We start from the raw sequence: 27010 nt of genomic DNA, 5'->3' as shown, positions 1-27010 counted from the left end.
TTTGCTTACTTTTTAATTTCCAGAAAATCCATATCAAAGTATTTTACCTAAAAAATCTGGATAAAGGGTACACTGTATTATATTTTTTGTTCTTTGAGATAGTCAAGTCTGAAAAAAAATGCTTTACTAACTTATATGTATGTATTTTTGGTCTGAAACAGAATAAAGTCAAATTTTACAGTGGTGAATTTTCTTGCAAAAATAGCCTGGAGCAATGGTTTCACACTCAAATTTCAAATAAAGTGATATAACATTAACCAAAGTATGTGATTAGTTTTAATTACTACAATCTGCTTTTCATTCCATTGCTCTTTATATTAAATTTTATGCAAGGAAACCAATATATCAATGCAGCATAATAAATAGAAAAAAAATAAATAGAAAAAATCCCTCTAAATATTCAACACAGCCTGAAAACTTTAAGATAGCTCTAATGTCATTTTCTCATCTGCATGAATTTCCAAAGGCCTGGGGAAATGGCAAGTACACCCAAAAGATATGTCACCCTTACCTTGAGACTGTATTAATTATTTAAATGGTAAGGACAAAAATATAGCTTTTAGACATTATCGTTTTCTTCTCCTCCAAAAAATGAAATGTGCTCATATACACAGTATACGAGTGAGATATCTCTATTTAAAGAAGTTTAAGTTACAAAATAACTTAAACGAGATGGGGGCGGGGAAGCACCAAAAATCATCTTCGAGTCGCTTCTTCCCAGAAATAGTAGAACACTATTAAATACAACTACACTTTAATTAAAATTGAATATGTAGAGGTAAGCCTCCAAACTGAAAGATTATGTCTGTACCACTGCAGTAAAGAAACCAGCCCTAATCATATGGTCCCCACCTCATCGACCTGGGGCTCCTGCGCCTGCGCGGCCTTGGGCGCCGAAGAATCACAGTCTGGACTGTAATGCTCACAGTAGTCATAAGCGGCTTTGGGGTCACCTGTGATCAACAACTGCTGGATGTCCCCCTGCCAAGAAACAAACATGGATATGGTCAGAATATTCAGATACACATATATTTAGAGCAAGACTTATTCAAGACAACGTGTAGTTTATTTTTAAATATCTGAAGAAAAATCATTTACATTTCATCTTTAAAAACAGCCTTACAGATTCGAGGGAGAAACTCATACTGGTTTTACAAATCTTCTGTTAATACAATTGACCCTTAAACAACGCGAGTTTGAACTGGGTGAGTCCATTTATATGTGGATTTTTTTCAATAAATATGTTGGAAAATTTTTTGGAGATTTAATATAATTTTTAAAAATTCACGGATGAACCTTACGATTTTCTTAATAAATTTTCTTTTCTCTAGCTTTCTTTACTGTAGAAATACAACAAATAATACATATAGCATACATAATATGTGTTAATCAACTGCCTGTGTTATTAGCAAGGCTTCAGGTAAACAGTAGGCTATGAGTAGTTAAGGTTTTGGGGAGTCTAAGTTGACTGCATAGAGGCTTGGCGACCCTAACCTGGCATTGTTCAAGGCTCAACTGTATTCTGCTCTTGAAGCAATGTGACTATTTTCACATGGGTCTAATTCAACATGAAACTAGTTGGAGGTAAATCAATAGATCATAACCATGTTAATTCAGAATTATACTCCCGCCCAGAAAAATGTCTGAGTTAATAATATTCAATGACTTGGAAATTCAAGGCCCTGTAGGTCTGAGCACATGAATCTGATTCACAGATCTGATGTCATCTTGAATAATTTCAAGGTTTTCCAGCTTTCTCTGAATTTTATTAATAGTTATTATTAAAGGCCTGATGAAAATATGGACATTAAACATTTTAAATCTCTAACATTGAGTACTAAGAAGCAATTCTGTTTCCTCAAACTTGCATATGGTTCGCCATAGTTTGCTTGTCCTGAATTACAAGTCCTCTGCTTTCTGAATAAACTCATTTGTGCTAGCTAAAGACCTTATTATTTCATTTCTAAGGCTGACAACACCAACCGATCAATTTAGAACACTGAGTAGCCACAACTGAATTATTATAAATAAATAATCACAAATAACAAAGAGAAATTTGAACACAGAATTCTTCATTAGGCTGTTTAAAAAAAATAACGAGGCATCATTGAGTGCATCACTGAGTACTTGCCTCATTAAGGGTTTCAATTAAAAACCCTGATTCCTGAATTTTCTCCCAGCTTTGCCATTAACTACTTGCAATTATGCAAGTCACTTATCCGGATTCATCATTTGTAAAATGCATGCATTCAGAGATCATATGTAAGGTCTTCTCTAAGACTAAAAATTCTATAATTCCATACTTACAGGAAATATAATGAACCAAGTGAAGTTATTACTGAAACAAAAAAGTTGTCCATCTCATATGCATATGGTATTTTAAAAATAGTATGTTTTTGAGAAGAATTATGGTTTCCTACATACTTACTATTCTAGTTAAGGCACTTAACTTCAATAAATGGAATCCTGCCAACTTTCCACTATAAATTCCTATTTCAGGTGTTAAATATTCAGCCATAAAATATACTACTGGAAAGAAACTGGAAAATTCAGTTAAAAGTCTACAGTACTATTTCTCCCAGAAGGCATCTGACAGTGTTTTATGTTAATCATATGACACATTGTGAGACAGTATGTAGATAAACAAAAGCGTCTTGACAGTTTGAGTGAACTATAAATATTTAGATTCGATAGTCACAAAAATTTCCATAGCCGAAAAAGAGTGAAGTTTACCAAGTAAAATTGGCATCCATAGCATACAAGTTATGAAAAAAGCATCCTGCTCTTCCTCTCATGATCTACAAAGCTAAGATTAGAGTTGATGCAATTATCTTGCCTTTTAAAGCTGTGTCAGCTAGGTCTATACTATGGTATTTGCCTTTAGATAGGATGAGTCTGGAGGAGAGATGCAGAGCATATGTAAGAAAACTTATTAGAACCTGTCTATACAGATGAGGCTCTTGTGAATATCACACATGCTGCAAAAAGTTCCTGCCACATTTTTATTAGACCAATTATATGAGTAATAGCACAGCATATCCTACTCTCAAAAGTGAAATATAATGCACATATTCTAACAATGTGTGTTTGGCTGGTTTTTATTTTTATTTTATATACAAATACAGTAACTCTCTGCAAGGCCTAGCTATTTCTATTTTCTGTGTTGTGAGTGTAATTTATATCATGCTCTAAATACAAAAGTTAAAACAAATACAGCTTTTCTTTTTTTGCATGTATAAGAAATCACATTTATTAAAAAAATGTGGTATAAGATTGGTCTAATGTTTTAAGGTTAAACGTCAGTGTGTCATAGTTAAGTGTCTAAATTTTCAGATTCAACTCCTCCTATGTGAAGCCACCCCAGTGCTTGGTTGAGGTCAGTTCCCAGCTTGAACATCCACTAAATTGTGTAACACAGCAGCTTATTCCTAAGAATGAGCAATGGAAAACCAGTCTCTGAACAGCTGTACTATTCAATTCCGTGTGATCAAATAACGTGGCCTGTGAATGGATTATGTCCTTGGAAAAATTAGGTTCACAAGAACAGCAGAGGAAACTCAGATATAAACAAAACAGCTAATGCAGAGGGTCAATGAATCAATGTTCAACTATAACTGTGCAAATAAACTGTTTATTTTTAAACAGATTATTTCAAATATTCTCTCTTGAATGTCAATCTGTCACCTAGTAATTGTACAATCCCATAAGGCATTCAATTCCATTGTGAATCTTGAAAGACAAACTTTTAATATTAAAACTTGTGTGTTATATTCAAAGAGAATAATTTACTTTTGACAATATCTGGAAAAGAGAGATTCCAAGTATCTATCGACTATGTATCTTTCTGAATTTTACAAGTTTCTAGAATAAGAAACACCATCTCCCCTGATGCTGGAGGAAATAAGTAACTGTGCAAAAACTTTACTTCTTTAAAATGAGTTTTTTTTTCTCTTTCTGTCTGATGCAAACTGACCTTGTCTAGTTTAATAGCACCATGACTCACTTCTTTTCCTTCCTTATCCTTCCACCTTCCCTCATGCTGTGTGTCCACGCCCTTAATCATTAAGCCCCTAGGATATCAGATTCTGGTCAGCACCAAACAGTTTTAGGAACAAAGCCTCAGGTCTGTTGACCACAGAAACAGAGTTTCAGTCAAACTAAAGATAATGTCTTGGCCTCAGTTGTGTTTCAGCTCCAGATCTGAGAAGGCAGAACAACCCTACTGGCCACAACCCTTCAAAATCAGACAGAATGACACCATGACTGACATTAGGACCTGATGCAATGATCAACTGCCTCCTACTCTAGCCCCGAGAGCCCACACCCCAACTCTTTTAGCTACCATGACTAATGAGTGTTCCTCTATAAGAGTGTTCCTCTAAAGAACCAGGTCTTTGAGCACTAGCTCACCTATGTCTTTGGGCTTGGAGCCGTATCCTTAATAAACCTTTACTTTCTTTGCTGCAAACTGCTTTTCATATTCCTTTTGGCTTTGATGCGTGCAGGTACACAATCCCCCTTTAGTTCGCTAACAATAACACAGCTGCAATTTTGTTCAATAAAATCATCTAGTCTCCAAATTTATTAGGAAAAAAACCTGTGAGATTTGGAGACTGAGGATGGGGATGGTGCCATGAGATGGAATGGCAAGGAGAGGCGGAGGAAAATGCACTGGAGGAGTGAAGGTGATTCTGTAATTTATTTAGTGAGCAATGGTAGGATGGCAAAGCCACTTACTCAGGAAACAAAATTAAAGGAGAAAAATTGGGGTACAACTTCTTAGGTCTACAAGGTGAAATGATAATTAGTGATTCTTTCCAGAATAAATTCAGTTTTTCTTTTAAGAAAATTGCCTTCATTTACTTTCGAATTATGTCCCTCCTTTACCTGTGATGACTAAAGCCAAACCAAGTTACAAGACTCAATATGAATCAGTAGAAAATTCTGCTTTAATCTGTAGCCTATACTTCTTTCTTTAGAAACCTGTCCCTATCTTTCACTAATCAAGGACAAAATGAATTCCCCCAGACATAATGTTATGGGTTAAATTGTGCTCCCCTCCATGCCTGCCCAATTCATGAGTTTAAGACTTAACATCAGATAGGAGATAGGACCTATAAAGAGATAATTAAGGTTAAATGAAGTAATTGCAGTGGGCCCTAATCCAATATAAGAAGAGAAGTAATTATCATCTTTTGAACATTAAAAGAAAACATTTTTTTGTCATTTTATTAAGAGGTTAACAGTTGAAGTGGCACATTTACTCTTCTAACCCAAGCAAATGAAACAGATATTTGGAGATTATTTTCTAAAAAACTAATTTCACCTTTTTTATTCTTATTTTAAGTCTAGGGAAAATATTTATCTGTGGATGAAAAGAAATCATTGGTAGTAACATTTCTATACATTTATTATTCTCGTTCTACATACAATGATACTGTTCCAGAAAATAGTAGCCTTTTAAACATATTTCCTTATTTCTACTCTGTTGTACTTCTCTACTATGTAACAATGAATGACACATTTCCTTCAGAGAACTGAAGTTTTATTCAATCAAAATTGGACATTTTGTGAAATATATAGCCTAAAAAGATTTTTAAATTATGCATATAAAGGATATGCACCTTTGATACACCTTTTTCTGTTTTGTTTTTTTTTTAACTTCGAAAAAGTGTTTTTAAGTTTCAATGTGAAGACTTTGCTGACAATAGAATATGGACCATCCACACATATGTCTATTAAACAGTGAAAGGTGGGGGCATGCTCTCAAGATTGAAATCCAGAATTCTCATTGAAATGAGAGTATTGAGAAAGAATAATATTTTTGCTGAAAAAGCAAACCTGCTATACAACATTCTTAACTTTAGGAGGCACTGTATATCTTAAAATTTTAAGACCAGTTACATTTTTTTCCCAAGGAAACTATTTTCCTTTTTTACACATTAGCACAAGGAATAATTTTTCATAGGCACATTATGTCAGAGAATAATTGGATTTCTTCCATAAATTTTAGTTGTAACTTACACAAAAATTTAACAGCCAGATTATATGAGATAATTAAAGAGAAAGTGCCTAGTTTTTCTTTTCTATGTAAAGATACTTGGTATTCACCAAATCCTAATTATCACACTCCGCTCTCAACTCTGTGCCCAAAGAATCTGCATCATCAAGACCTTCCTGAAAGGTGGTGTGCAGTACAGACAATGAAAGTTACCACCAGGAGTTTGGAACGTGGGATGAGAAGGAGGTTGGGTAGTTTCCTCCGACACTTTCCTGGCTTGTCACAGCAGTCTGGTACCCTGACCACTTCTTGAGAGCACTTCGGCAGGGCTCCAGCTTTCAATGAGCTCTGTACCTCTATTTCTGCCCCTTGTCCTTGAGCTTCTGAGAAAGAAATGCTCATCACCAAGTTCCTCAGCCTCTATGTTTGCACCTCTGAAATTTCTGAGTAGAAATCTGTTTCCTGCTGGAAATCAGAGTGAACTCACAGGGAATGTGAGAAGTTAGAGAAGGACCATAAACTTGAAGGCCCTAAAATAGCAACGGGCATCTTCCTTGTTGCATATACTAAATTTAAGTATTCAAATAATCAGTATGTGTCACCTGCCAGGAAAGTACATTGACAAAAGACACAGTTTATGGCCTGCAATCCTCTACTTTATCAGCCAATCTACATGGTTCAGTAAAATTCACTAGAATATAAACTTTATGAGAGCAAGGAATTGTCTGTTTTGTTCTCTAAGCTTTCTATAGTTCCTGGAATAGGCCTTCACACAGTGGGTACACAAAAAACGTTCGTTCAATAAATGGATCTTGGACAATTAATTTATTCACCATTACGAGTCTCTATTTCAACACCTGAAATTAAGAATATTTTACTATTTGTCTTGAATTTCTTGAAGATTCTTTAAAAATAATATGCACTTAAGCAGTTTTTAAAGTGTAAAATGTAAACAAATATAAGGTATAATTATCATAGTATTTAAGAACAATTAAAGAATACAACTTTGAGTGCCAAAATTCTAGACAATGTTTATATAGGCATTAAAATTTTAAAAATGCTGCTGGAGAATCCATTTGTGATTGTCCTAAAAACAAATTCCAAAGGAGCTGAGTTTCAGGAGACTTAAAGTCATTATTCTACAAGTAAAGCCTATTAGGAAAAATATAATAGAAGAGAAAAAAAAATACAGTTAGCTAAGCAGTTTCCAGCACGTGCTACTGTAAAAGAAATAGCTTAACAAAATTCTAGAGTATTTCCACAAGGTACCCGCTGGACACTAAAACTTCTGTTCGTGTTTGATATCAGAGCTTTGTTAAAAGTACGATGGGTCTTGGTAGAGGTTTCATTTGTATATTTAGGTACAATACTGACATTAAATTTTAAACATGGCGTAAAAATCTAAAGAAGTAACTATCAGTATCAGAAGATTAATTGAAAGCCTATGCTTTCTGTCTACTCAGACTTCTGGATTAGCCAAAGCATTAGCTCGCATCACAATTCTTTTTTCAAACATTCCATATAGTTAACGATTCTTCTCAACTATTTTGTGTGGAAAAAGAAAGCTGCCAAAATGCTTAGAATTTTGGTTTAACTGAAAAATGCATCACAGATTGAACTGAATGAGGAAAATCACATAATCAGAGACAGAACTGCTACCCACATAGCCTTTATATTTCACAGTGTCTCGAAATCGGCTTAAGAAATCAATTTTAAGAAAATGAGTAGAATTCCTATGTTACTTGAATGTACTACTAATCCAATAAATATTTACCAAGTCATAGAGAAAATGCCCAAAGTTGAACAAAACACTACCACAAAAAGTGCACTTTAATCTTATACTTTCCATCAAGAATTCTTACTGAAAAATAACCACCACTGCTCCATCCTACCAAAAATAATAAACAAACAAACAAATAAATAAATAAAATGTTTTTTTTTTTAAGGCAGCAGACCTTGCCTCCTGTTTTCCCTTGTTTGCATAGGCGATCTATACCCCTTGTATTAGTAAGTGCTAAAAAATATATTCATTCATTCATGTAAACAGTAATAAGTTTCAGGCACTATTCTAGACACTGTGGAAACAACACAAAGACCCTGCCCTCTTGGAGCTTATATCTGAGAGGAGGGAAGAGAAAATAAGTAAAATGTAGTACATTAGAATGTGTTAAGTGCTGTAAAGAATACAAAGCTGAAAAGTGAGATGTGTCAGAGGGTAGGATGCTATATTACCAAATGTGATCAGAAAAAGTTTCACTGATAAAGTGACACTGAGACAGAGGTATCTAAGACTGAGGAAGTAAGAAATGCAGATATTCGGGGGGAGCCATCCAGGCAGAAGGACTAGTGCATGCTGAGATGCCAAGGCTGGAGCACGCTTGATGTGTTCAAGAAAGAAATGTCCCGTGGATCAGAGGGAGCAAGAGGGAGGAGATCCATGGATGAGGTCAAAGAACAGGGGCAGAGGGTGTGGTACGATCACATAGCAGCCTGCAGAATATTGAAAGAACTTTAACTTGTACTCTAAATAATATGGAATGCTACTAGAAGATCATATGCAAAGAGGTGATATTGTTCATTTACACCTTCGTTCTTTCAGCTGAGTGTTATTTGACAGGAATAAGCTTGCTATGCTAGGCTTGCTGCTTGGAGAATAGACTGATGGGAAAGAACAGAAGCAGGGAGATCAAATAAAAGTTTCGTGCAATTATTCAAGGAACAGATAACTCTAATAGTTATAATAATAGATAAATACTAAGGTGATACTTACTGTATATACCTGCCACTTTTCTAAGTACTTTAAATACTCATACTGTAAACAGAAATGAATGAGGCCAGGCCTTAAAAAGATCTAGTTTCCAAAAAAAAAATACTTGCTTAAATAATACTTTAAATAATCTATCACATTCTTATTATACTCCTTTGAGCTAATAATAATATTACATTAACTCTGTGTTTACTATAAAATTCAATAAGTATAGAAAGATGTTATTTTGTCCAAGATAATCCTATAGTCTTTTAATCAATTTAAAGCTTTGTTAAAAGCACATTAAAAGTTCATTTAAAAAAAGAGAGAGAGAATTAAAGCCTTTTAAACTTAGCTAAAAATCCAAACACTTCATATTTGGAAGAAGGAAATATCGCCTATTTACTATCTGTATATCAGTCTAGAAATCTAAAGTATCAAGTTTCTCTCTCCCTAAACCCCAGACATCCAATCAGTCCCCAAGATCTGTCAATTCTATCTTAAACAGTATCCTAAAGCAAGACCCTTTTCTCCATTTCTTTTGTAATGTGTCAAAATACCATATCTTTTTTCTTTTTCACGAGGTCACAATTCTACCCTAACTCCTTCACTGTCACAAAAAGAATATTTTTTAAATATGAATTTTTATTCCTTCTACTTAAAGAAATTTCTCATGGCCTTTGGTTTAAAGTTCAGCCTCCTCAGCATACTGTAAAAGACTGTCCACAAGTGAGCTCTAACACACCCAACCATGTCCCTTCCCAAAGGCCCCCCCACAAAATTACCTTTCTTAGATTTGCTGTGCTTATTCCAAATTTTCATTTTTTGCACATATGTCCTCATCTTTAACTGTTCTTTTATTTTTCATCGGTTTGGATATACTTGTTATTCCCTCCCTTGAACATTTCTATGTCTTTATTATGGACACAATTGTATCTTATTACAATTATTTCTTTATTTCTCTATATTAATTATTTAAGCGCAATGTTTGGCATATAGCATTTATTCTGCTTCAACAGGGAATGAGCATTATTTAATAGACACCTAACATTCAAATGATGCTTTCCTATAGTGATCCCTGCCCCTTCTCCTTGCAGACATTTCTAACAAAGCCTTAACCCACTTCCAGGTATAGCACTCATTCATCCTTTTCCTACTCTTCATTATGAACACAAGTACCAAACTTTGTGCTTGATGCTGCTGCTGGATCACCTAAATTAATAGGAAATAAATCACGCTCTCAAGGAATTTAGAGTCTAATGAGAGAAAACTATACATTAATAGATATATATATATAAAACAACATGGTAATAAAGATATGACAACAAGAATGCAATACAAGATGGTTTACTCTTTGGGAAGTTAAAAAAGTTGCTACAGACTAACAATAACCCTGAAAAGGGAAAAAAATAAAGGTAAGTATCACCTTTCACCACTGTAATCCATACAGATATAAAATTTGTAGAAGTGATAAAATAAAATGTGTGACACTTTATTGTGTGCTGTTGGCAGAAGATAATACAGTGATGCAGTAGTCAAAAGTAGAGAAATGAATCAAAAAAAGCAAAGTTCCATTTAGAAAACAAGCAATATCTTGTATACATTGGCACTTTGGGTTGTCTATAGAGCCCTGAAATCTGAATTTACCCTAAATGCTACATGGAGTTTTAAAAAACATTTTGAACCATAAATCCTACTAAATATGAAATAATACTAATCTATAAAGCCCCAAATATAGCCCATTACCTGACAACTTCTAAACTGTTACAGTAAGAAAAAAATTGTTTTATACAACAACTGCTAATACAAGATACTGTCATGTAGATATATGGGTCTATTTCTGCATGCAAGTCATAAGATCTCCTTATAGAAGTAATTACACACACACACACACACACACACACACACACACACACACACACATCCACATATTCAGAATAAATTTTTAAAAAGCTCCAGAGAGATTGTCAGAGTGAATCAAAAAACAAAGCCCAAGTATATATTGTCTACAAGAAACTTACTTTAAATATAAAGATACACATAGATTAAAAGTAAAAGGATGAAGAAAGGTATACCCTGCTATCAATAAACAAAAGAAAGCAAGACAGTAAATTTCAGAGCACAGAAAATTACCTAGCAGAAACAAAGATACTGTTTGATAAAAGAGTAAATTGTCCAAGAAGAAATAGCAACCTTTAAAGTGTATGTGCCTAAGAAGAGAACATCAAAAATATGTGAGCAAAAACTGAACTAATCCAAGAAGAAATAGGTTAATCCAATATTATTGTTGGAGACTTTAATACCTTTCTACAAGAAATGGACAGATCAGACTGCTAATGCAATAGGACAAGAAAAGGAAATAAAAGATACAGATATGGAAGGAAGAAATAAAACTGTCATTATTCAGAGATGACATGATTTTCGATGTAGAAAATCTGAAAGAATAGACCAAAAAACCCCCCAAAACTCCTGGAACTAATTGGAAATGATAACAAGGTTGCAGAACACAAAGTTAATATACAAAAGTCAATTGCTTTCCTATATGCCAGCAAATGAACAAGTGCATTTGAAATTAAAAACACAATACCATTTGCATTAACACTTAAGTCCAATGCCTTAACCACTTGGCCATCCTGGTGCAGGCAGCATTAGCACTTAAGAAATGAATTACTTAGGTTAAATCTAACAAATATGTATAAAATCAGTATGAAAAAAACTACAAAACTTTGATGAAAGATATCAAGGAACTAAATAATTGAGACATATTTCATGTTCATGGATAGGAAGACTCAATATTGTCAAGATATCAGTTTTTTTCCAACTTGATCTATAGATTCAACACCCAGTCAAATTCCCAGGAAATTATTTTGTGGTTCCATAGTTTATAACAAGAGGCAAAAGATCCAGAATAGCCAACTCAATATTGAAAGTGTGTGTAGAACAAAGTCAGAGGACAAACATCACCCAACTTTAAGACTTAAGACATTCTGGTAGTGGCGGAGAAAAAAAAAGACAAATAGATCAATGAAGCAGTATAGAAAGCCCAGAAATAGACCCACGTAAGTACAGTCAACTGATTGACAAAGAAGCAGACGCAATACAATTGGGCAAAGACAGTCTTTTCAACAAATGGTGTTAGAACAAATAGACACGCACATGATAAAAAGTGAGTATACACCCTTCACAAAAATTAACTACAAAAATTATTACATCTAGTAATCTAAATGTAAAATTCAAAACTACAAAACTCCTAGAAATAACATAGGAGAAAACCTAGATGACCTTGAGTATGGCAACGACTTTTTAGCTACAATGTCAAAGGCATGATACATAAAAGAAATAACTGATAAGCTAGACTTCATTAAAATAAAAAAAAACTTTTGCTCCATGAAAAACAATGTCAAGAGAATTAGAAGACAATCCAGTATGGGAAAAAGTATTTGCAAAAGACACATCTGATTAAGGACTGTTATGCAAAATATATAAAGAATACTTAAAACTCGATGATAAGAAATCAAAGAACCTGAAAAATGGGCCAAAGATCTTAACAAACACCTCACCAAAAAAGATATACAGATGGCAAGTAAGCATTTGGAAAGGTGTTTAACATGTCATCAGTGAAATGCCAACTAAAACAACAATGAGACTACTACACACCTATTAGAAGGGCCAACATCCAAATATGGGTAAACAGGAACTCTCACTCATTGCTAGTGGGAATGAAAATGGCACAACCCCTTTGAAAGACAGTATGCCAGTTTATGCTTTTTGCTATTTACCCAAAGGAGCTGAAAATATGTCACACACACACACAAAAATCATCTTCACAGAGATGTTTGTAGAAGCTTTATTCAGTTATCAAAATTTGGAAGCAACCAAGATGTCTTTTAGTAGATGAATGGATAAACTGTGTTACATCCAGACAATGAAATATTATTCACCACTAAAACAAAATGAGCTATTAAGCCATGAAGGACATGGAAGAAACAAAAATGCATATTATTAAATGAAAGAAGTCAACCTGAAAAGACTCCAAACTTCATGATTCCAACTATATGACATCTTGGAAAAGTCAAAACTATGGAGACAGTAAAAAGATCAGTGGTCGCCAGAGTTTGGGGATGATGGAGGGATAAGTAGGTAGAACACAGAGGATTTTTAGGGCATGAAACTACTTCGTAAGATATTACATTAGTGAATACATGTCATTATATATTTGCCAAAACCCATAGAATGTACACCACCAGAAGTGAACCCTAACGTAAACTATGGACTTTGGCTGATAAGATGTGTCCGAGTAGGTTCATCTATTGCAAAAAATGTACCACTCTGGTGGGGATGTTGATAGTGGGGGGCCCTGTGTGTGCGTGTGCACAAGGGTATATGGAAACTACATCTTCTGCTCAGTTTTGCTGTGAACCTAAAAAGAGCTCTAAAAAAATAAAATATATTAATAAATAATTTTAAAAAGAAAATAAACAAATGCCATCTGAGATTTCTGTCATAGTAACCAAGGCAATCTAATGCAGGAAAGTCTTTCTAATAAAGTATGCCAAATGAACTGGATAGCCTTATGTAAAAATAATCCACATTGACCTTTCCCTCATACCACACACAAATACAAACTCAAAGTAGGCCATGACCTACTTGTAAAACCTAAAACTACATTTCTGGTAGCTGGAGAAAATCCTTATTATCTTGGTGTAGGTAAAGGTTCTTTAGAACACAAGAAGTATAAAACATAATAAAATTGATAAATAAAATTATCGAAATGAATAGCATCACTTTGAAAGACACTAGTAAGAAAATAAAAAGGCAAGCCACGTGCTGGAAAAATTATTCGTATATAGCTATCAAAGCGTATGAAGGATATGTAAAAAATTCTTAAAATGCCATAATTAGAATACATCAACCAATTTTTTTTAATGGACAAAAGACTCATCACAAAAGAAGATGCATAAATGGCCAATAAGCACCTGGAAAAGCACTTAGTATCTTTATTCATGAGGAAAATGCAAGTTAAAACCACAATGAAATATTAGTGTATAACCACTAAAATGGGTATGATTTAAAAGACTGACCATATCAAGAGTTGGCAAGGAAGCAGAGCAACTGGAACTCTCATTCACCCTGGAGGGTAAAATGATTAATGACACTTTGGAAAAGAGTTGGACAGTTTTTTGTTTTGTTTTGTTTTGTTTTAAGTTAAACATGCACCTACCAAAAATCCCAGACATTCTACTTCTAGGTATTTAACTAAGACAAACAAAAATAAACACCCCCACAACGTCTATACATGGATGTTCACAGCAGCTTCACATGTGGTATCCAAAATCTGGAAACAATCCAAATGTCCACTAATAAGATGAATGCACGAACAAATTATGGTTTATTCATATACTGGAATACTGCTTAGTAAAAAAGCCAAGTGATTTTATTGGTAGTGAATACAGGCATATGGTTATTCAAATGTCGTTTTCCTACACATTTGAAGCATATTATCTAGGTAAAATAAACTAAGGTTATTGATTAGGATTGGTTGGATGTTTTGTGCCTGCATGAATGTATTCACTCAGACCATGGTCCATTCATTAATGTCATACCCAGGTGCTACCACCAATCTCTACAAGGCACCTTACAAACAAGCAGTAGCCCAGGAACAAAGTATCTTATTTACAAGACAAAGAGACCACTTAGATCTTTCGATATGGATCACTGTTGCTCACTCATATCAAAAATGTATAAGAATGCAACCAGCAGTAATGTAATGGCTAGGTATAGAGCCAGAGGAAAAAGAGTAGTCAGGAGATCATTTCATAAATTATATAAATGTCTAACCAATGTACTGATACTTGAAGCTAATAATAAAAAAAAGTATAAGAATATTTGATATGTCATAGTCGTGAGATGATAAAGAACAGAAATTATAACAATGATTAAGAAAACTACATATCAATACATAATCAACGTATAATATATAACATATACGTATATTTCCAGTATTTTAACCACTTTGCATACATAAACTCATTTTTAAAATAAATACTTCTGAGAAAATTTACATTACTATTCCCATTTGAAGAATGAGAAATTAAAACTTACAGAAAGTAATTACACAGAGAAACATAATTAAACTAGATGCTGAGGTTCAAAAATCAGATTTTTCTCATTCCAGAATCAATTCTTATATTCATTCTGCTATACTGAAATCATATAATCTGAATTACAGGTCCAGATATTTATTTTGGCATTTTCATATAAACTAATTTGTCGTACTTTTAAAAACATTTTCATGTTTTAAAAACATTTTATCTGTTTAATATTGAATTTCTAAAAGTCTTCAGAGTGCAATTCGAATAGGGCCTGTTTAGCATTTTTTGCCATAATAGTACCATTCCATAAATGTAGGGAAGTAGGTAGATAAAATTATATACACTAAACAAATCTGCATTTAAATCAGAATGACACTATTTCCAAAGAAGTGACATTTCCCTTTTTCAGATTAATGAATCACTTGTGTTTTTATATCATTTTCATCATTATTACAACTGTTTATCAAATGCTAAAATGATGCATACATAGTACCATTCATATCTTCTGTCATTTTTAGTATAATTTCTACACATTCAGTTGCAAACAATCGAAAGTCTAAATAGGTACCATAATGCAAACCAAAATGAAAGAAAAAATATTTGAGTAAATTTAAAAGGAAATCTATATTAACATCATATTCAGATAAGATGAACTAATTTTATAAAAATAGTCTCAAATTTTTATTTTGATTTAAAATTCTGTATGTTTGAATAATATGTTTTCTTCATATTCTTTTTTCAAGTGACAAAAACTAAATTAATTTTGAAATTTTATATACCTATACAATAATACAATTTAGGAAATAAGACTTGAAATTTATTTGTAAGGATTGCTTGAATATTTGAATTAGATAAATACAAAATTTCATCAAATTCAAAGATTCTTGTTCTAAAGCCTTCTCGATATTTTATTAAATAAAAATAGTTTCCCTATTTAATTGGTCAAAGATAGTACAAGATAAATCTGTTAGTGAAAGTTCTGCATTCATTTATTTGTTCAAAAGTAATTTAATTTCATATTAAATAAATGTCTTATTTAAAGATCCATGGGGCTTCATGAAACTAAAGATGCAAAGCAGCTTAATAAACTTATTTTTGTTACTCACTGTCATACTCACTAAAAGTTTCATTAATGAGTCTTTTAAAAATTATTTTTCTTAATGGTTTAAGTTTTCCCAAATAAACAGCTGGAGTTATTTCAAGATTTAGAATGTAGTATATGGTATTAGAAAGTTAAGAATTAATCAAAGAAAATAATAATAACCTTTGCTTCTAGTACTTCTGCCTTTGGTAATTTACTAGAAGCCTCTTGGCCAGAGGTATTTTAATTAGCAGTAGTTGAAAACACATGGTAATATTTTAGAAAATTATTTTTACATATTCTAGGAGTTGATACTGTAATCGATCTCTGAAACACAGAGGCATGTATTACATATTTTTAAATATGTAACATCAGGTTAAATTATTTATTTTTAAAAAAGAACTTACTGTGCTAGTCTGAAACTACAATTCAAAAACTCTATGCTGGACCCCAGCGAGAGTGTAGTATATGGGAAAGAATAGGGAGTACAGTCGGGCAGGGGTGGTGGGGAGAGAGTACAAGAGATTAAATATTAACCTAGAAGTAAGTTCAGGTAAATATACAACTCTTGATGCCATGAAACTATATGAAAAAGAAACCTAATCAACATGTACATATATCAAATATTATCTTTCAGAGCCAGTAAATTTTAAGAATTCATTAATTCTTTCATTCATATTAATTAATGTATTCATATTTTTTCTATTTCCTCTTTATATATTCTAGTCATTGATAATGAATAAATTCTACTCTTAACTTCTATTGTTTAATGAAAAATTCCACAGGCTCTGTCACTATGCATAACTGATTAATCTAATATATGAAATGAAACCATCCATTGATATAGTTCTTCCATATTACTCATTTATGTTCCTAGAAAATAAGGTTGTATATGCATCACAAAAATAAATTTAGCCTGTGAAACTTATGTTCTAAACACTTTAAATTTAAAATAAATCTTCATGAGATAGAAATTAATTTGTTTATAATATTGATTCACCTAATAAATATTTAGAAGATCTGAGAGTATATTATTATATATGGTTTTAATCAGCTTATGATTTCACTAGATATAATATAATATGTTAAAACATTTTGTTTAGAGTCAAAGGCTTGGGTAAACACTAGTAGAGAAAATGAAAAAACACATAGAATCCTAAACAATCTGAAAATGTCACAAATGTAAATTATTATTAAAATTACGCCATATGTATGTAACTACAGGAATTATACTGACACTGAATTTATATTGTTCTTTTTATGAAACTACATACTATCTGTGCGTATTTGTAGATATATATGTGTACTTACATATGTGGGATATATAAACATATCTTTGCACATCAACAGAATACAGCCAATCTTCAATGTCAAACTTGTCTATTAGTCTGTATTATTTTACACTACTTTGTTACACTTTGGAAAATAAATTACTCATAAAATGTAAAAAAAATCATAAGAGTAATAAATAACGTCTCAGGAGTGCATCCCTTTATTGGGTCAAAACCCAGGTCTGTTTGTAATGTTGATAATTGTCTAAAAATTAAAGCATGAGTCATAAGGGCCAATAATTGAAGGATTAAAAGAAAGAATATGATTACCATAATTGGGGAATTATAATTGGAAGAAAGTTTTTATCATGACCTTCACATTACTAAAAAAGTGATTTTAAAAACTTAAAGGTTCATCTTTGCAATATAATCTCTACTTTATGTTAGAAACGTTCACAAAGAACAAAGAAAGGCAGAATATCTGACTTGAATAGTTCTCTAAATTAATCTCCCAGAGTAGGAAGTGAAGAAAATGTTCTTTTCTCTGAAGAAAGTAATACAAAGTACTAAGAGTAGTTATTTGCCCTTCGCAGGAGAAAAGCTTGTCTGTGTTCAAATCAACCAATCTCAGAAAACATTTCCCAGGCGTTACAGTCACCACTGTCTACTCTTTCTCTTACTGAACAATAGAAAACATCACCACTACACCCACAGGGGAAGAAAGTGGGTCACTCTTTAGAGTTTTAAACTTTGCTTTTAGCATGTATTGATTGTTACTGTTATGAACTCACTTCATCTGATTTAACGATATTCAGCTTAAAATAAAGGTTGATTTATTTTTACCTCAAAAACTTCTTCATCCAAAATCCTCGTTCCAAAAACCGTGATTCCATTGGTGTCAACAATTGCTCTCTCACTTCTGTCAAGTGGTTTTGTGGTTTTCTTCTTACAATCAACAATCATTGTCACAGTTTTCTTCTCCACGCTGATTGCTACTCGATGCCACCTAAAAAAGCCATGTAATTCTTTTGTAAGTTTCAAAGACATTGTTGCCGAACCATTATTCACATTAAAATAGAATGTATTTTAAATTGTGAAGAGAGCTGAACCTGCACAAAATGTAGACTCATTAATTAATCAGTGGACCGGTGATCACTGTTTATCTAGAGCAGGTCTAGGTACTCAAAAGGACGCAAGCCCTGTAAGATGCACAGCATGATTGGCTCTCTGTGCTGATAAGGAAGGGCCCATCTTTTGCTTCGCTTTGTGTTGTTGCAACAAAAGCTTAACCTCGCTGTGTCCTGATGAGGGTATCTGATAGAGATTAGGGGCGGGATATGGGGTAAGCAATAGTTTCTAAGTACGTAAATGCTTTCTTCCAAAGTGGAATTTCACTTTTGAAAAAAATTGCTCGGGAGCTCCCTTGAGATTGACTGTAAAAGGGTCTGTCTACTACCTGAATGACTGCTCCATCTGGAGCACCTGAACGTTCTAATTGTAAAGCACAATGTGCTTCTCTGTCTTTATTCACATTTATTTCAAGTGCTTTCGTTTTTTTATTTTTCCACTTTAATTTCAAAACAGTTATAGATCACTACTGTGGGCAGGATCCAAGACTGAGACACAATACCTCTCCTTCTTTCCAGGGTTGGCAGGAAGTAGGAGCACCAAAAGAAAGCATAGTCAGTGCATGTGTGGAGTGAGAGTCTCAATGTGCTCTGAAGCTACTGCTCCAGCTGATTCAGGACAGTGATGACAGGCTTCCTGGGGAGATATGGTCAGCCTTTGGAAACATACACACCCTGACCAAACTAAAATGGTGGGTTTTATTAACAGCACCTGGTGCTAACAAAACCACTAGGTGAAGCTCACTTGGATTTTGCAAGCCACTCTGGTTTATATTTTACTTTTTTTCCAAAGGAAAAGTGCTAGATTAATATTCCAGATTTGTCTAGGAATTGATCCATAAAATAAAGTACCCAAAAAGTTGCAGGAGCCTTCCTAAAATGTCTGTTTCATGTGACTTGGCATGGCTACTGATGAGGACCAAGTATATTTCCATATACACTTAATCTTTGGTCTTTCCAAAGCACATTCAACTAGCATAGGCATCTGCTCGGTTTGAATTGAGAAAAGATTTATGTTAGGAACCACTTAATACTGTGAGAGTAAAATTTATACACATTTATTCCAAGAAGCCCATGTCTTAACTTAAACCATTCTCACTATTGTAGGTATGTGCTTTTCATGAACAGAAAATAAAAATGATTTCAATCGTTAAAAGCTGATGAAGGCTCTAAATTCGCTATTTTTGTTGAATTAATTTAAGCTCTGTTAATAATGATGTGTCAAAACTACGGTATCATATGTAATATTCACAACACCAAGTTAACACTTAGTTTTAGAGTCATTCTTAGTTACTCTCTTTCCCTCATACTATATATTCATATCATCAGAAAATCATGTGAGTTCTTATATTCAAAGTACATATAGAATCCAGTGCCTCTTAACTTCATCCAAGCTGCCATCTCTCTCACCTAGATCCCTAATTGGCTCTGCGTCCACTCTTACGCAACCAGAGTAACCATTTAAAACATAAGTCAGATCAAGTCTCTGTCATGCTAGAAACCATTGAATAGTCCCAGGAACAGCTTATGTCCTTACTCTGCCTCACAAGTGTCCCCTCGCCCTCTCTGACCTCGTGTGGAGCTCTTTGGTTCCTGACTCCTTGCACTCCAACCACACCGCTGCTTCCTTGTTCCCTGTACGTGTTCTCCACTCCCGCGGGAATGCCCTCTCTCCGTATCCCAACATGGCTCACTCACTCTCTTCCAACATGTCTTTGCTTAATGCAACCATATCAAAGATTCGAATTGCCCTTCTAAAACAGTATGCCCTATGTTCCTTACCCTGATTTATTCTCATTCATAGACTTATTATCATATTAAGTATTAAGGATAATAATATACATTAGTTGTGAAAGCCTCGTGTTTTCTGGCACTGAGAAAAAGTTTTCTCCATGTCCCTGACAAGGATATACTAAGTGGGGATATTTTTTCCCTATCTGCACTGCTATTTCCTTCTTATGACTATAACCAAATATCATATCTCAGATAAATCTATTTTGAGAAGCCTAGATTCAGTAATAAAATGCCAAGTAAATTTAATAAGCATTTATTTATATTTAGCTGCTCCCTAAATGAAAGACAGTGTTCACAACACAGAATTCAGCATGATTTCCAGAAGGATGTAGTGTTACGGTAGAGTCTGAGTACCTGAGTTCAAACTCTGTCTTGGCCACTTCCTAAAGATATGACCTGTCTCTACCACTTTCCAAATATATGACTTCAGGCAAGTTATCTAAACTCTCTGTGCCTCAGTTGCCTTATCTATAACATGGGTTACTGACATCACTTTCTCCAAAAAGTTGTGAAAAATTAAGTGAGTTAATTATGTATAAAGTGTTTAGGAAAGTCTATAGCACATATCAAGTATTATAGAAGGTTCTTTATGCTATATTAATATGATTGGTAAATATTCATTGGTAATCAATATTGAGATGATTGGTAAAAGATAAGTCAAATGAGATCATTCCTCTGCTTAAAAAGTCTATAGTGACTTCTCATTTCACTCAGAATAGAACACAAAGTGCTTATAACTGCCTACAATGCATTATACCATTTGGCCTTCCACTGCTTCTCCATCCTCATAATGCCTCTCTGCTCCTGCCACGCTGGCACCCTTGACATTGCTTAGATCAAACCAGCCACACCTGGAATCAAAGGCTTTGCATTTGCTTCTCCTCCTCCTGGAAAGGCATGCTGTTAAGTATCAGCATCACGTGCACTCCACTGCCTTCACCTGTCACCTTCTTAGTGAGGTTTTCCCTCAGCTGACTCCTGAAAACTGCACCCCTCACCACCATTCTCGTTCTCTTCACTGTTCTGTGTCTCTCACGTATCACCCAACGCCTGATATATTGTTGATTAGTAATTTTTTTATTGTTCATTGTTTGTCTGCCCAGACTGTAAACTATGTAAGGTTAGGAATTTTACTGTTTTGGTCATTTCTATATCCCCAGTCCCTAGAAAAACTGCATCACACTTTGAAATATTTGTTGAATGATTAAATAAAAGAATTGCTTTCGGCATGGCCAAAACACTGGATTATCGTGTTACTTACTTTCCATCAGCGATGTTAACAGTTCTGAAGAGAGGATAGTCTTCTGGGGCAGGTTTTCCAGTGTGGTCTTCAAATAGGAAAACCGGTGACCTACCAACCTCAACACCGACTTGCTGAATACCATGCTCATTGTATATAGATAAAAGGAAAGACTGAATCCCTTTTTTGGGTTTTACTGTAAATAATATTGAAAAATCTTCTGGAAAAGTTCCTCCTGAGAAGAGAAGGCCAAAGAGTCAGAAATTCCAAGTTTCCAAATTACTCCTGGATCACTCTATTATTTTTGAATTTTTTATGTGGCCTTGATATGTCATCATATCAAATTCAAATAGTAATAACAATTCGGATTTTTAAAAAATGAGGAGAAAACTCTATTAAGCTTTTTCTGCAATAATTGTTCAAACTATATTCAAAGTTCGATGCAACTCTCTTAAAGCTCAATGATTACGTGAAATTTAAAGTTAGAAAACAGGATCATGGAACCAGTACAATATCAAACACACAGTTAGCATTTTAAAAATATTTAAGTACCATTTTTGGCGAAAGATTTGTATTTTCTGCTTTTGTTTAATCTGTGGCCCATACATTCTCTCTTTAAAGAGGCACTGTAAGGACAGAATATACGAAGATATTCTTTTAGTCACCCCTTCTAAAGCTAGAGTTTATGATCAGTTTTCCTATCACACGATGCAGTTTTACTAATAAAAAAAAGTTTATGATGTTATAAATCAGAGCTATTAGATACTTGGCTAATTTGATTGTAAATTCAAAGGGGCAGACTGTATTTCCCTTGCCCCACTAACTATCATGGGGGCAGATCTATATTCAGCATGGGGGCAGATCTACATAAGTGCTTAGTAAGTATTTATTAAATAAATATATTAGTTAAATGAACAGCATAAATATACCTCAGATAGTTAGACAAAAATTACCCGTATATTTTTATATTAACAATGTATATTCAATTGTGGGTTTTATTTTTCAAAAATAATTTTCCTTATATATCCAATTTGATTCTCTTACTACCCTGGGACATAAGTAAAATAAGCCTTATATGTGAAGGATGAGATTATTTTCATTCAAATGTTCAAATGTTCATCTGGGGTATATGTGCATGTGTGTAATCAGTGATATCTCGGCCAACACCAAGAGCTTCCATATTTGACCCATTCGTTCCAAATTCTATTACACACAGTACTGTAAAATAATAAAATTATTATAAATATGACTACCATGGATTCAAATTCAAAGAATTTTAGGAGACTATCAATTTCACTTCTAAAAATATTGAGGTGAGACGTATGCTTGTATGTAAAGATATTATGTTAAGTCAATTCATCAGAACACTATTTGTAATCAGAAAATGTTAAAATCTCCTGCAATGATTGGGACTGTTTAAATAAAATACAAAACATCTGTGTAGTAAAATCCTATGCACCCGCTAAAAATAACGCAGTGGAAAGATATTTTATGAAATGGAAATTATTAAAATGTTGTGGAAATTAAGTAAAGTATGTCACAAAGAAAGCAATCAATGAATGTTTACTATTCAGTTCTAATCTATCTATCCATATCTGTATAGATAAATATATAAATCAACAGATATCTCTAAACTAAAAAGTATTTATTTAATTTGTATTTTAATTTTTAATTAAAAATATTTTTGACATGTATTTTAATTTTTTAAAGTAATTTATCAATACGACTTTGCTATATAACAAGTAGGTCATCAAAACTTTGCTATCACAGCAAAAAAAAGTAAATATGTGTATATACTTTTATACATTTTAAGTCACAGAGACATCCAAGTTTATATTTATGCAAATCAGCAGAAAAAAATCGTGTAAAATGGGAAAGATTTTCAGCAAATGATTTATTCATATAGGACTAAATAAATTACAACAAATTTTAATTAATCATTCAATTCCTACAGCACAACTTTTGCATATTGTCAGCTTCTAACTACACTAACATTTTAATTATAATATTTAAGCTATGACATTTAAAAAAGATTTAGTGTTCTAAAAAAGCGGAACTTAAATGATATATGTTTTGAAATGGATAAATACAAACTAATAATTAAGTACCCTCTCTGTTAATGACTGCTGCTAAAGAAAGAAATGCTATTACTACCTTCAGGATGTGTGTATAGATAAATCATGTATATGTAATAATAATCAGAATCCACTCCGAGTAAATCAGATTCAATAGCAGTTTTTAAAATGGGCTTTTAACATTAATAGAGATTGCATACATGAACAAATTACATATGAAAAAGGCACAGTAACTTTAGTATTTGATTTTAATTTTTAAAATTGTGGTCAATATATTTTAATGCAGCATATGTCTCCCTTTAACTAAAATATCCTTTTGATGCAACTTAGTGGTCAGTAGGATTTTGAAAATGAGTGGGGAAGGCCATTTTGCATAGTGGGAAAAGCCCACTTCATTCTAAAAGAGACAAGAGCTCTCAGCTTCACATCATTTACTGGTTCCGTGATTATATTTAAATACTTCACATTTCTAATTCCTAATCCATAATTTGGGCTTAAATACTCCCATTTCCAGATAGTTATGAAGATAAAGATCAATATACACAAACTTTCTTGCAAAGTAATTGTCCCACAGCCGGTGTTCTAAAGAGGGCAGACAGAATTTGCAAATCTAGCTCCTATTCAGTTCACATGTGCAGAGTTCTCAGACATTTAAATTAAAGGTCTCAAATTGAGATTTTGAAGGACACATATCTTAACTCTACAGACTATTACAATGACTATCTGATAACCCCCAACTTTGCCCCAGTGCTGAAATTTCCTATACCACTGCTTACTTTATTAATTAGAAAAGAAGTTGCTGTTATGCCTTCTCATGATGAAAGAAAGAGTATTCCAAATCAATTTTCAAAGATCTCTTTTATTTATTTTATAAAGAATAATATTCACATATTCACTGTTTGTATTTTCGACCATAAATATGTCATTGGTAATTTTTATTAATTGCCATTTAGCGTTATTTGGCCGGAAGCTCTACTTTGTATGAAAGCGAGCTTATAATCAATCATTCACTTGGGGAAAAAATTGAGGTCTCTATTATAGGTGTATTTTTCTATCTGAAATACTCATTATTAGAATCATATAGTTAAAACTCAATTTTGTGACAAAAGAAAGAAAAACTTTGATGTAAAGGAGTTCCATCAGCTGGCATGGAAGAAGACCCTGGAGGCATGCTTTTATTCTTTTTCCATGAGTAAAACAATGAAAATAATCAAATTAATCAAATTAACTACCATATTTAAAGGCAAAGAAATTGACCTTGAGATAATGAGTCAAAGTATAAAACATTACAAACTAATTTCTTGAGTATTTCTAAAGCTTTTTTATTAATCCATTTTTCTTTGTTCTTCTCTCTTGAAAATTCAGTCCTTTCTTATTTTTGCATTAGAGTGCAGATAAATAGAACAACAACTTAATTTTTACTACTTAAAACTTTTAAATTTGATTTCTAAAATATTTTATGGATTTAATAACTACTTTAATTTTTTATTTTCGAAGTCAGAAAAATTGTGCATTGACATTTTTATATTTGCAGTTTATTACTTTTGTCCACTACGAATTATTACAATGCGGGAACTATTTTGGAAGAATCAATAATTTATCAAAGTAAATGTGTTTTCAAAAATACTATCTTGTTTTGTAATTTTCAGTCCCTTGATTTATAATTATCCTATTGTTAGAGAACAGTTTTCTGTGAAAATAGAGAACTCAGTTTCCTTCGAGGGGAGACAACAGAGGATGATATGAGGAATTTAAATGATAAATTGGTTCTGAGAAGGTCCCAAAGGACTAGAAAGGAACACACCTGATAATATATGCAATATTGGCTTTGGCAACAGACAAGACCTGGATTTAATAATGACCCCACGTAATTTGGACAAGTCAGAGAGCCTCAGTGAAACTCAGTTTCCACTTGTTACATAAGGATGAAGATTCTCAATTTAGTAAAGTTAAAAGGAAAAATAATTGACATGTATCCAATAGTAGACAAGTACTTGTAACAAGTTAACTGCTTAGAAAATTGGTGTTCAGAAACTTTAATTTTACTACTCAACTCTCTTCTCCTATATTATCATGATTTCTAGATAACTACTGTTATGATGTCAATGAGTACTACATGGAAAGGTAGAAAATATTCACCAAGTATTTTTTTTCAATACTATTGTGTAAACTTTCCAGGTATAGGTTGACAAAATCTCTAGTCCCGGATCTCCCAATAACAGTGATTTGTGACTAACTTTTATTATTTTTGAGATATGAACAAGATTCAAATTAATACAGAATAATGTTTTATAAAATCTACTGAAGAAATATTTCTTTCAACAGAAACTTATGTTAATTTTAGAAGGACATTCATTAAATATGTCCAAATCCACGTGTCCATTAAATCTACCTGGGTAGTCATTGGGGTGAAGTTGTCACATTCTCCCCAATGAATAAATGCAACATGACTACATGCAAAAATGAGTTACACATAATGTTGTCTTCAAGTTTTGTCATCTTGAAACAAAATAATTAATTATTATTTTTTGTTTTCATATCTTCTATGATTGTGTTGAATTAAAATTGGCAATTATTAAGTCATCAGCTATTTTCATTAAATTACCTTGGTGACCACAATCTATTTGTTTTCTGATATATAAAAAAATGATATTATCCCTGATAATTGTGCATTATGTAGCATGATAAAAAGAAATAGTAATGATTAACAAAATAATAGCAATCATAGTAATAAAGTGAACATACCTGAAAATAGCTGTTTTGTTGGGGCACTGAGTTGTGCTTGCTTTGAAACTCTGTAAGCAGTATCTGAACCTTTTGAATTCTTTCTGTTTGTGCAAAAGCCTGTTGTTTTTGATATTCCCTCTGGAGAATTGTGAAAATCTAGAGCTTTTAGAACATCAATTGGAGCAGCTGAAAAATAAGTTAAAAATAAGAAAAACAATTGAATAAATAATCTAACATAAAAATAAGTATGTTTAACAGAGAAAATAGTTTGTTGTTCTACTTCTCAAATCTATTTATTACTTGCCATGCTCCCCTAACACTTGAGTGGGGTCTGATGAGTGGGACAGCAGGTAAAATATAAACCATAACTTTCTCAAATACAAAATTTCCCAGTCAGGAATCATGTTGTAGAAAAGCAAAACAGATTTGCTTCTACATATGTGTGTGTGTGCATGACTATGGTGTGTATAAATTTAGAAATTAATGTAACCTGTATATGAATTTGTAAACTTTCTGATGTATCTCAATTCCAATTTATAAAATCTTTAATCATCCTAAGTAATGGCATTATTTGGAATCAAAATGAAAACTAGCATCTGTACATATTCCATTAATTTCTATTTACTATTCAACTATTTGTAACCTAAACAAAGGTGATTTTGAAGATTCACGCTCAATGAATGTTATACATAAATATTGAAATGTGCAGTTACTAAAATATATTGTATGCACAAAAGAAGTTTAAAAGTGTTAAAAAGAATAGATAACAAAATGCAATGCTTTTGTTTCGAGTGCTTTCCTATCTTAGTTATTTCCTATCTTAGTATACATAAGTATATTGGTGTGTGAATGTGTG

At 32.9% G+C, this 27010-nt stretch overlaps 1 protein-coding gene across 1 annotated transcript in view; it reads right to left on the bottom strand.

Moving 5' to 3' along the window:
• The window catches only part of COL11A1 (collagen type XI alpha 1 chain), a 182360-nt gene that overhangs the window by 132562 nt on the left and 22788 nt on the right, over positions 1 to 27010 (bottom strand). Inside the window, exons 2-5 of the mRNA XM_011368217.2 lie at positions 26173 to 26340; positions 21374 to 21587; positions 18035 to 18197; positions 853 to 981 (exon numbers count right to left, since the gene is read on the bottom strand). Of these exons, the coding sequence (XP_011366519.1) occupies positions 853 to 981; positions 18035 to 18197; positions 21374 to 21587; positions 26173 to 26340 (674 nt within the window). The remainder of the gene's footprint in view (positions 1 to 852; positions 982 to 18034; positions 18198 to 21373; positions 21588 to 26172; positions 26341 to 27010) is intronic.

Source organism: Pteropus vampyrus, unplaced genomic scaffold, assembly GCF_000151845.1.
Source record: "Pteropus vampyrus isolate Shadow unplaced genomic scaffold, Pvam_2.0 Scaffold6, whole genome shotgun sequence".
Classification (NCBI taxonomy): domain Eukaryota; kingdom Metazoa; phylum Chordata; class Mammalia; order Chiroptera; family Pteropodidae; genus Pteropus; species Pteropus vampyrus.
This window is presented reverse-complemented; position numbering and strand designations above follow the sequence as displayed.